Source organism: Chenopodium album, chromosome 24 (assembly GCF_948465745.1).
Source record: "Chenopodium album chromosome 24, dcCheAlbu1.1, whole genome shotgun sequence".
Lineage (NCBI taxonomy): Eukaryota > Viridiplantae > Streptophyta > Magnoliopsida > Caryophyllales > Amaranthaceae > Chenopodium > Chenopodium album.
This window is the reverse complement of record NC_137857.1, coordinates 6516480-6528546: the sequence shown is the minus strand read 5'-3', so window position 1 is coordinate 6528546 and position 12067 is coordinate 6516480. Positions and strand designations below refer to the sequence as shown.

Here is a 12067-nt window from a genome sequence, read left to right as displayed (position 1 = left end):
TCATCTAAATTAATTTTGCGATGAATATTCCATTGCGTATGACTTTGCACTAATCATGAATGTAATAAATTATTTTCAAATCAAATGTTCTGAACATTAATTAAGCATTATTTATTTTCAATTTGAACAAGACTTAATGTCCTATCATCTATAACAGTTGATTGTCAATTAATTTCACTCTTTGCTCACTTCACCTTATTTTCACTCTAATAAAATCAGACTAATCTATTGACCTATGCAAAATACAAATCCTTCCATGGTATAAAAAAATTTTCCATTTTTTTTGTTTTGTTTTTTTTTTTTTTTTTTTTTTTGCAAAATCTTTAAGTAAATTATTTTTACCTTATGATATTTTATTTTCAATTTGACAATCATATTGCATGTATACCCAAATAAAATATTTCTAAATATCTTTTATATACTTTATATTTTGTAACATTATTGTCAAAAATATTTAACAACCTTTTATTGCACAACATTTTAACCTAGTGAACTTAGGGTCTGTTCATATTTACTTAATTTCAGCTCAGTTCAGTTCAGCTCCAATCTGTCCAATTCAGCTCCTAATTTCCTTCTCTCATAAAATATTCATTTCAGCTTAGTTCAGTTCAGCTCTAATCAGTTCAGTTTAGTTCAGCTCCAATCAGTTCAGTTCAATTCAGCTCAATTCAGGTCAGTAAATGTGAACATGCCCTTAATAAACTGATACAAGTTAGGTGCATAGCCAATAGATTCATACTAGTCAAATTATGGGACAATTTGTTTTGATTAAACAGATTTAAAGACAATAAGTTCATATAAATTAAATTCTTAACATTAAGTCTTGTTCAAATTGTCATTTAATTTTTTACTGAGTACTTTTTTTTTTTTTTTTTTTTTTTTTTTTTTTTTAATTATAGGTCAAAGTAGCAGTATATTACTTACAATAATACCATCCAAATAAAAGGAAATCAACGTCCTGTGTAACCGATGTCAACTATAAACATTTGAATCATTCATTTTATACACTAACAAAGTTACATGACTTACAAGAGTTACAAAGTCTTACAACGTACAACAGATGTAACAGGACCATCTGCAATTTCCACATATCTAAATTATTAATACTTCCACAGTAATGACGTATTTTACAGCAAAGGGGTTCTCCGTGGCTCCATATGATAAATCACCTATCACACACGCCTGCTCCCTATTGTTGCGTTTGTTCATTGGGTGCTAAAGTGATCCTCACTTCTGATCGCAAAGTAGAAACTCACCCAGGAAATACGCCAAAAATGTTCACAGAATCTGATCTGTAAACAGCAGCACCATGGATCCACGATTGTGACAAATAAATACTACATACATTTAAAGCAACTCCACTGAAGTACATGTTACAAAATGCACTTGCCTCAAAAATCATTCATACCCTATTGCTGAAGCCATTCAGTATTTCAGTTATTGCAGGTGTTACTCTTCTTCATCGAAGTCCAAAAGAAAATCAGTTAAGTTCTCTGAATCATCTACAGCCTCATCCAAAGACAAGGAATTTTTCTTAGGTTTGTCCTGAAAGAATCACAAAAGAAAAAAAAATTCTGAATATATAACTCAAGTTACTCGACCAAATCTTTCTTCATTTCAACATTTGCACATCATTTTTAATAATCAGGATATTCCAAAGTTGTCAGGCAATAGAGAGGTTCAAAATATAAGTTAACCAAACTAAACTTGCATCATGATGTATTGTGCATATCTATCAATCAATCAAAGCCTTAATCCCATAAGTGGGGTCGGCTAAAACTTCATTACTAACAAGGACTTTAAAGATCAGGAGTGTTGTACGGCTCTTAAAGTGCATTGCAAGAATAGTGACAATTGCACACCTAGAGAAAATCCTATCCTCCCCATATTCTGGGAAGAGCTTTTTTCCTAACGCAAACCTATTTCTTCTTCTTCCACTTTTTTATTTTTCCCCTTTGAGGGGGGGGGGGGGGGGGGGGGGGGGGGCTGGCCTTCCTACACCAGGTTGGGGCCACAAGGCAAGCCTAATCATAAGCCCTTGCATGCGAGGATGGGTAAAGGGCGATATGTACCCCACAGTGGGTATACAAACTTGAGACCTCAAAGTCATCACGTGTCCACATTCATTCCCCACCACTATACCAAGCAATCCTTGGTATCTTTCTCACACTAAGGCTATACATGGTCGAACATTGTGCTGCTGATAATTTTCACTCAATAAATAAATAATTAGTCTAGATAAAATTAGATAAGCATTAAATGAAAGGAATCAACCATGAAGGAGAATAACCTTTGACTTGCGAAGTTGAGAATTGCTTTTAAGGACACTCCAGTTTCTATCAATCTTCTCTTCCTTCTCATCATTGCCCTCCAAGTCACTATCCTCGTCCTCATCCTACACAAAATTGAAGAGAAAAGCTTATATTGTATAATTGCAAGTCAGAATTCTGTTCCATACTTGAAATTTTTCTCCATTCGTAAATAACGCAAAGGCTTTTGAATTATTGACCTTGAAAATCAAGCAAGGCTTAAGTTTGAGGCAGAGGTATTATGAAAGAATGAAAGATGGTACTTACCTCATTCTCACCAATATCCACAGCACGTGCCATAGCGTCATCCATATCTGCCACCTGCTCATTGTAGAGCAAAATCAGGAACCACAGGTAAAGAATATGAAGGACTGTAATGCTAGTGACATATCACCAACTATTATAATAATTGATAACCACCTAGGATTGAATTCATCCTTCCACTCTTGGGATGCAATAAGATCTAGATTTATAATCCATCTTTACCCAATCACTTGGGAACAATAGACTCTATTTTCAAGAAAAAGCTTTTCATAATATTGGTTAGGAATTCCGGATATTTACAAAGCCACACATGAATACTTTTCTAAATAATAAAGAAAGAAATTGCTAACAGTATATAGCTATAAGCCAACATTTCAGATGTTACACTCCTTAACATAGCAGGAAAAACTACTTGTGAGTATACATATAAAATTATCAACTACCATTCTCATTATTATTAATGTAATTCCTCCATCCCAAATTGACCGCACATGTTTGGAAATCATCAAGATAATAATCATTATTGAATGCCTTGATATATGTAATACTCTTAAATTATTTCAATTATCAATATATTTGTATTAATGGATCAAGTTTACCCTAATATTCTATAGTAACTCGTCAAGCAATCATTAGATGTCCAAATAAAAACCATAATACTAATCCCATTAGTATCATAGCAAATATTATGGGACAAAATTTTAAATGAATAACAAAACTAATACTACAAAGTCACTTCATAATAAGCTTCTCATTACAATATTATACTCCTCCAACCTTAAATTATCTCTCTTTTAGGCTTGGGCACGCATACTAAGAGTAAATAGTAGGATAGTGTAGGTTTTTTGGTAGATAGTGGAAAAATAAGAATAAAAAATTTGATTGAGTTAGAAAGAGTTAGCGGAGGGTCACACATCACATGAAATATGATGAAAGAGTGAGCGTGAGAGTGAGATTGAGATAGTGGCAAGGCCCACATTACATGGGCTGAATGAGTTGGGTGGGTGAAAATTTCCAATTCAACAGGTAGCATAACAATTATTTGAGGACTAACCAAAATAATATACAAGACAATTATTTGAAGACGGAGCTCGGTGTTTCTGAGTCAAACTATAACATGATTTTTAGTAGGTTATATCACTAGGAAAATTATATTTCCGTACTAATTTTAGAGATAACATTACCAGGACACCATGTTAAATGTGGCATAATGAAAGAAAAAATATTCTGGCAAAAGGACAACAATAAATACAAATGAGGTGAAGACGTGAAGTCCTTCGAAGTAATTTAGAGAAAACATATCACATTATAATATAATCAAGTACGTAGTACAGAATAAATGAGCCTAACCAATGGATTTATTACAAGCTTCATCCCATTTTACTTACCCCGGTTGATAAAAAATGGGAGAGCTTTATTGCAAGAAAATTGGGTTGGATGGAGTATCAAACATATTGATGATGAAACTGACCAGCATGCAAAATGACAAGCGATCTTGAATGGAAGAGAATAGAACGGGGAAGAAATTGGTAGATAAGGTAAAAAATAACTACCTCATGCTCTTCAGTCTTCTCTTTGGCCAAAAGCTTTTCTAGGTCCTCCCTTGAAATAATTTTTCCATGCTGATCAAACAAGTTCACAATGAAGAAAATTATATAAATGCTTTATTTAAGTACAAAACCACAGTAATATGTTAGGGTGTTATGATTAAAGTGAGAAACAAACATGCCACAAAAATCAATTTCCTACATAACTTCAACTTCCTATACATCTCTCTAACCTAGTTAACATTAAAGTACAACGTCATAGGTTTTACACGCACTCAAACACACACACAATTAAAGAAACAAGGACATTAGCTGATAAATTAAAGAGCCCTCTTATCATCTAACAGTTTTCGTATGAAAAGGAGACGATATGTGATGACACAGAATCAAATAAAGATTGCCCTATCAAAAATCTACTTTTGCACAGAAGCCAACAACCTAAGTAAATTGTCAGGAACTGAACTTTTGCTGTACGGAGATTGAAGGAATTTTGGGCATTTAGCCCAAATTAAGTGGTTGATCTTCATTCAATTTTCTCACATTAAAATGGACGACCACAAAATGACAACATTGCACTAATGCGTTTAGACTTTAGAGGGGCTTCTGTTCTGAACGGGTAAGGGATCAGATCAGTCAGTAGTACACAACCTTCCTTTTGGCCCTTAAAAAAACAAATATGCCAATATTCCAAGTTACCCTTAGATCCAAAATGCAACAAAAACCCATACTTCACAAGCATTAAATAATTATAGAAAAAATAGGAGGTCACACACTCATACATAGAGTTTTTTTTATATATTCATTCATTTATTTATTTTACTTATTCCATTATAAGCCAAAGTCAAAGAATTGTGAATCAACTGGCTTCATTGGAAATGGATACAGTCATTACGAGAGAAACACAAAAGAGGGAAGGGAAAAATTCCAAAGATTGATAAGTATCAACAATCTAATTGCAAACTATAACATTTAGGGAAATTCTCAACGGTAACCCCCAACTTTTGCTACGCACCAATGGTAACCTCCCCTTTTTTTTATTATACAATATGACCCAATTAAAAAAATTATCTCACTTATGACATTAATGAGAGTTAATTAATTAAAAAAAACTAACTATGGTTAGCTTTGAAAAAAAAAAAAAAAAAACTAAAAAGAAAAACCACCAACCCAACCACCACCTCCACCCTCACCCACACCAGATCTAGCCAGCACCACCTCCACCCTCATCGGAGCCGCCTCCCACCCAACCCCCTCATCTGAAACACCTACCTCACACCCAAATCGCCGAACCCCAGCGCAACAACTCACTCGCACAGCAGCCTCCTCCACCTTCAACCCATCACTGCACAACCCCAGCGCAATAACTCCTTCACATAGCAGCCCGCAACCAACCAACAGCCGATTCCCACAAGACAACCACCGTTAGCCGCCAAATTAACCACCAGCACCTCCAATTCGACCACAACAGCCACCGCAAGACCCTTCCGAGCGCTCATTCCATTGAAGCAATCGCTCCTTGATCGATCTACAAAATCTAATCTAATTCGTGTTTGGGTTCACCGGTCTGGGGTGGTCGGGCTTCCGAGATTGGCGATCTACTGGTGGTGACGGTAAGAAGGAGGAGAGGGAAAGAGGGTTGTGGCGGTGTTTGAGGTGGAGTTGGCGCATCATCAATGGTGGTCGGGGTAGGGTGGGTAGAATCGCCGGCGATCAGAGGACTTGGGATGGTATGCCGGAAGGGAGATGGTGGCTGGCAGATGGTGGCTGGGCAGGTGGTGGCTTGGCAGTTGGTGGCTATTTTTTGGTGGTTAGGGTTAATTTTTTAATTTAATTTATTTTTAATATAAATCTAACTATAGTTAATATTTAATGAAATGAGGTTATGAGTGAGATGAATTTTTTAACTAAGGTCATTTTGTATAACTAAAAAAAGGGGAGGTTACCATTGGGGCGTAGCAAAAATTGGGGGTTACCGTTGAGAAATTCCCTAACATTTACAACATATAGGAGCACAATAAAGATCCATAACACATATCATGCTCCTCGTAAAAAAAAAATCATCAGGTAGCACTGTAGCAATATACAAACACTTTATAATGAAGGCTTCTATTGTGTTCCATTTTCAAGTCATGTTTCACAGATGAAAGCATATATACCACTATAAGAAGCAATAACATGACACAACTGACCTCCTTTAGAAGATCTAGCATGTCAGGTGTAGGTTCATGAAAATCTGGACCTCTATAATCAATCACAACATCTGGGTCTTGAATGTAGTTGATAGTTGGATAAACGGGATCCCCACCCCATACTGCAAAGGAGAGTGATTTCAGAAATGTGACAGCATAAGCAAGGAAGAAAGTTGAGCCAATCATCTATAACAAACAACAATTTTCTTCAGTACATTGATAAGAATGAAGTAAAACAGGCAAGGAGAAGTAGATACAAATAAACTTAAACACAACTTTTAAGACTTTCGGGTATACATTAAATATTGTACATTCATTGTAAAGTTGCCCTAATATGTTCAAAAGTTATCCCGAAATAAATAAAAGTTGCCTCAATATAAATAAATTACCCTAGTATCGATAAAAGTTATCTAGCTTTATTGATAAAGTTACTCTTTTTACATGAATACAAATCAATCTCAGTGAGGGAAAGTAACAATATTACCCTTATAAAACTTATTTCATTGCCTATTTAGACTCAAATTATAACAGGATTAAAGTTACTCCAAAGAAGGTTAAAAGTTACCCTAAAACTATTCAATGTACACTAATATTTATTATAAACCGGCTGAGCATAAAAGTTTTTGGATTATAAAAGCCTTCCAATAGCATAATTTTTCTAATAACATCAAAGAAAGAATGGAAAGGAACAAAATATAACGGCTGGATATATAAATTAATCTTGGTTAGGCTGTCTGCTGAATTATAGAAGATCAGGTATATCATGAATAAAGTAGCTGATCATAAGCCGCTATTCAGGGGAGCTGGGGGGGGGGGGGGGGGAATAATTAAAAAAAAAGACCCAAGACCATGCATTAAGAGCCCCTACTAGAATTCCTTGGATTAGCATCAAAGCTTTCTACTTACAACATGAAGCTAGTACATTGTTGAAAGCTTGCTATTTCTGCATTATTGCTAAGAGGAACCACCAAAAATGGAAAAATGACAAAAAAATTGAAATATGTGGCAGCATACCAGCAAGATTGAATACATGATTCATAGTTATCTCTCTTATTCTACAAATACTTCCTCCATTTTTTGTTAGTTGACACGTTTGTCAATGTACAAATTAAACTATTAATATCTTTAATTATTGATAAGCAAAAATTATAAAAAGTTGATATTTTGAAAATATATATTGTGACGAATATAACAAGATCCCACATAACTATGTTTTGTCATTACGTATAAATCACAAAATATGGTCAAAAGGAAGTGTCTAAAACTGTGAATAGTGCTAACTAAAGTCAAAACGTGTCAACTAAAAAAAACGGAGGTAGTATCTCATACTTCTTTCTACGAAAAAATTTGCTTTCCAAAAGGCTCTTCAGCCATTCCAAGAAAACATAAATTCAAATTGAATAACACGTTCCTAAAAGGGCAATGATGAAAACCCATACAGTAACAGTTTGTCCTTTTACACTATGTCTTATATTAAGAAACATCCATTGTTTCAAAAAAAAAAAAAAAAAGAAGAAAGAAACATCCATAGTTGGGAACCATATTATTTAATATCCAATGAATGGCACACTATCTTAGGACTACAGTCATATTTTAGTAAAAGTAGAGTGATTGGCACCCAAGTAATGACGATAAGAAAAACACAAAGCCTCTAGTTTGTAACATTACTGACTACAGGACAACTTTGCATCAGCTCTATCCATCACCAGGCTAGCACAATATCAAACTATATAAAGCAACTCTGAAAAAAACCCCAAATTGAAACAACAAACAATCATGAAGAAAATGAAATTCTTCAAAACTAGAAGATTAGTCTTTGAAGACATACTTTGCTTTATTTGATCCTCGCGCATGCGCATAGCCAAAGGATCCCTGCGTACTCGGACATCAGTCCCCATCATTATGCGATATTCTTTATCTGTCTGATGAGAAAACATTTCAATAAGTTGTGTATTCTCATCTTCACCGGTCTCTTCAAAATGTTTCTGAATAGCTTCACGTGAAGTATCTCTCTTCCATGCTTTAACCCATTCAGAGTAATATGCCATGGGGCCTATCCTCTGCAATCTCTCTTGTTCAGCATTTAGCCTACACCGAACAACAGTTAAAACCATTTGAAATAATATAAATTGTCTCAAAGCATGTCAGATTACAAATACAAAATACTAATTTGTGTCAAATTTCTTGCTTTAAGTAAGCAAAGAGACTCATATAGCGCAAGAACCAAAAATATGGATGCAACTTCTCATATCTGAACATTGACAAATAAAAACAAGTATACTGATTCTAGCTAGACCCATGCAGCAAAGCAAAACAGGATTTTGGCACAATACTCTTCTTAGCCTTCAAAAATGCAACGAGGCCAGCTTACTGGATTACCATAATGCCATTATAAGGAAACTCAATGTCTTAAATGTTATAAGATCACAAAAGGCATTAATGACACATTGCATATCTGTAGAATCTTAAGCAGCAAAATAAGAATGACCTAATACAAGTTGAACAAACATGGGGTTCAATTAACGCACATACAGAATTATATGTATCGCATCTTCCATGAAGTTGTAAAATAAATTTAGGATGATTCAATAAATATAAAAGTATCCCATGCCCATCCACCATTGTGATCTACACACAGAGCTACAACACTACAATGCATGAAGAATTGAATGAATGGAACTATTATCATTATATACCCCAGTCATTAGAAAAAATATCAAGGAATCAAGAATCTATATAGATGCTACCATGGTACCTTTCCTCTTTAAAAAGATGGCGTCTTGCTCTGTAGAGTGATGTTTCTGTTAGTGTTGGTTCTTCACCATAGAGCTTCACCTGTCCAGTCTCAGCCATAGCTTTGAGGAAAACCTAACAAGCACAAAGAGCACATTAAGTATACTAGGACACTAACAAGTGTCAATTCAGCTGCTCGTCAATTGGAATTAAAATCTCTGATGTTCCACTCTTAGTGACCAAGCATAAATCAAACATATGAGTGATAGACTGATAGGACTTGTCACCAACAGAAGAAAGGCAATCAACTTAAAATCTACTTCCTCCTCCAAAGTAAGGGTCTTAGTAAAAAAAAAAAATTAAAAAAAAAAAAAAAAAAAAAATCAAAGTCAAAGGGAAATTTGACCATAATTTATCAACTAAGTTCGATAGTACAACCATTGTAACCATGGTTTATAAATATTCATCCTGAAGGTACAAAATATTCCCTTTATAATTAAAAAATCATAATTTTCTAGTGTGAAAAAGAAGTCGAATCTAAGGCTGTTTAACAAAAAAAAAAATCAAGAACTTGACCTCCAGTTTGGAAGGGAGAGTAATATATACAAGCTAGCCTATTAGTTTCCACTAACCGTTTCAACATCTGGTTTCCTCCTTTGCCATCTAGACCATTGCTCCTTGTCAGGCTTTCTCCAATTCCACCAAAGTTCATCACTTGTAAGTGGCTTTTCTATTGGCTTTTTTACTTTTGGATCAACAAAGGGATGAGGTCGTCCAAATTTTTTGTCCAGCTCATATTCACTTAGCTCTTCACTTTCAAGATCTGATTGGTAGATAACATATTCTGAAGAATCATCTTTAGAATCATCAACATCATCTGAAGCCTCTGTTATAGCAGGGTCAGAAGTGACTGGACTTGTTTCCTGAGAGCCAGCAAAAGAAACAGATCCTTTGTAGTTTTTACGTCTGCTTCCAGGCCTCTTCCCAAAGGATGAAGCACTTGCTGACTCTCCTTTTGGTGCTGGAGCTCTGGCAGCCCTGACTCGATCAACAGTGCCTTCAGGCCAGTAATCCTGTCCTGGAATACTTGCACGTGCACCAGAGGCAGGTTCAATCCTCCCCGATGTTGAGTCCAAATAACTGTGATATGGTGCACGTTCAACAGATACTTCCTCAAAGGATTCGTCCTCCTTTTTACTTTTTATAATGTGTGTCCGAGACCTAACTGATGGAAGACGCAATTTCCCTCTGTCGGGTAACATTGCATTGGAAGATGAAGCAACAAATGAGGCCTACAGGCATAAGAAATTCAGTACATATCAACAATCCAAGATAAGGGAACTTATTGATGACTTGATGTACACTTCACTTTCTATTGCTAACTGATATGATCAGATGGCAAAGAAATTCCTATTTAAATTGCAAGATGGATGAAGCATTGAAGAAAGCAACCTATGTCAAACATACAATATGGGATTTCAAGAACACTTCAATGACAAAATCAAACAAAAGAGTCTAATTAAGTGTTATTTTTTTTAGGGTTAATATAAAGCAATGATTATATTAGTTATCCTCCCATGACCAGTCAGTCCCACACCTTCCTTAATAATTACTTACATTTCCAGTAATTCCACTATTCCAAACCATTTCTACGAGGCTTAATGGTACAAATATTATACTTCGTAGATGTTATGTATAAACTCCACCTGTTACGCTATATCTCTACTAAGGGTACATTTTCATTTTTCATCTACAAGAATTTTAAAGATTCAACAAACTATCGTCACAAAATTAAATACTATGTCTAACTAACTTGCAATGTAGATAGGAAAGAGTTTACGACACAGCCGAGCAGACAAATGACAACAAACATGCCTGCTTTTATCCCTTAAGCTCCATGCCAAAGTCTATAGCTTAGATAAGCAAATATGTCAATGTCAGCCCATCTCACTAAATAGCATTATCATCTCAATCAAGGACTTATACACAACACCTCCGGCCTGCCGGGTTACGGGGTGTGTTTCAAAGACACAAAGCCGAAATTTACTAAATGTATCAGTACACTAAATTAATCAGTACACTTTCCTCAAAAAATTTAATCAATATACTTCTTGCTATATGATAAATTTTCCAACATTAACATTCATGTCTTTGGATCATATGACAGACTAAATACAATATAGCATTAAAATTTTCCACTTCACAATAGTATCAAAGAATTTCCCCATAAATTTATACTTGTACAATAAATAAAAAGAAAAACCATAGAAAGATAAAAGTCATAGATAATTCACTGGAATAAAAATTGAGGATTATTTACAAACACAATAATCAAGTAAATGGAGACATTACCTTGAAAAATGATGTATCACAAGGAATCAAACACCTCAATCCTCTATCTGCCACCAAAAAAAAACCCAATTCCAGAAATTACAAAAAAAATAATGCAAGAAAAAGAAAATAGATAAATTTATGGAATCAAGGATTGATGAAACTAACCTTGAAAAACCCAGTTAGTTGATAAATTAGCCATTTTTATGGTATTAAAGTGGAGCAAGAGCAATTATGGAGAGAGAATAAGGATGTTAGAAACAAAGCAAAAAAAAAAAGCGATAAGAAAGGCAAGAACTGGCAATTGTACTCCGAATTTGCAAGGTTTATGTCAGGGTTTTAGCTTAAAGCACTCGCGAGTGAGTTTAGCAATTGTTAATATGGTTGGACAGGTTGAGGAAATACAAGTCATTCACCAATATTATGGAGTGATAATGAGCCTCATCTGCTCGTGAACAATCCGAGCTCGACTCGGTCTAAGTTCGGTCAAATTTTGGTCAAAATTAAATTCGTGGTGGCTCGGCTCGGGTTTGAGTTTGAGTTTGGCTCGAGACCTTAATGAGTCGAACTGCGTGGTACAAAGCTCGGCTCGAAAAGTTCGTGAATAAGCTTGATTAATCTTTTCCATATAAATAATAAATTTTGCAAAATTAAAAATTTAAAAATAAAAAATAAAGAAGACAAGGTTTAGGTT

General features: G+C 34.9%; 1 protein-coding gene across 2 annotated transcripts; it reads right to left on the bottom strand.

The window, feature by feature from the left end:
- Window positions 1–981: 981 nt before the first annotated feature.
- On the bottom strand, window positions 982–11749 carry LOC145611300 (protein PLASTID TRANSCRIPTIONALLY ACTIVE 12, chloroplastic-like). 2 transcript variants are annotated; one of them, XR_014106346.1, is made up of 11 exons: window positions 11542–11748; window positions 11395–11441; window positions 9675–10334; window positions 9065–9177; window positions 8138–8397; window positions 6310–6431; window positions 4127–4195; window positions 2577–2630; window positions 2291–2395; window positions 1391–1545; window positions 982–1292 (listed from the first exon to the last, which is right to left on the bottom strand). XR_014106346.1 is itself a non-coding variant. In XM_081666614.1 (11 exons), the coding sequence occupies exons 1-10, from the start codon at window positions 11573–11575 to the stop codon at window positions 1450–1452; spliced, it is 1560 nt and encodes a 519-aa protein (XP_081522740.1). In that variant the 5' UTR covers window positions 11576–11749; the 3' UTR covers window positions 982–1292; window positions 1409–1449. The 2 variants fall into 2 exon arrangements, 1 of the variants encoding a protein (XP_081522740.1); XM_081666614.1 differs by having other exon boundaries at window positions 1409–1545; window positions 11542–11749.
- Between the last annotated feature and the right edge of the window lie 318 nt (window positions 11750–12067).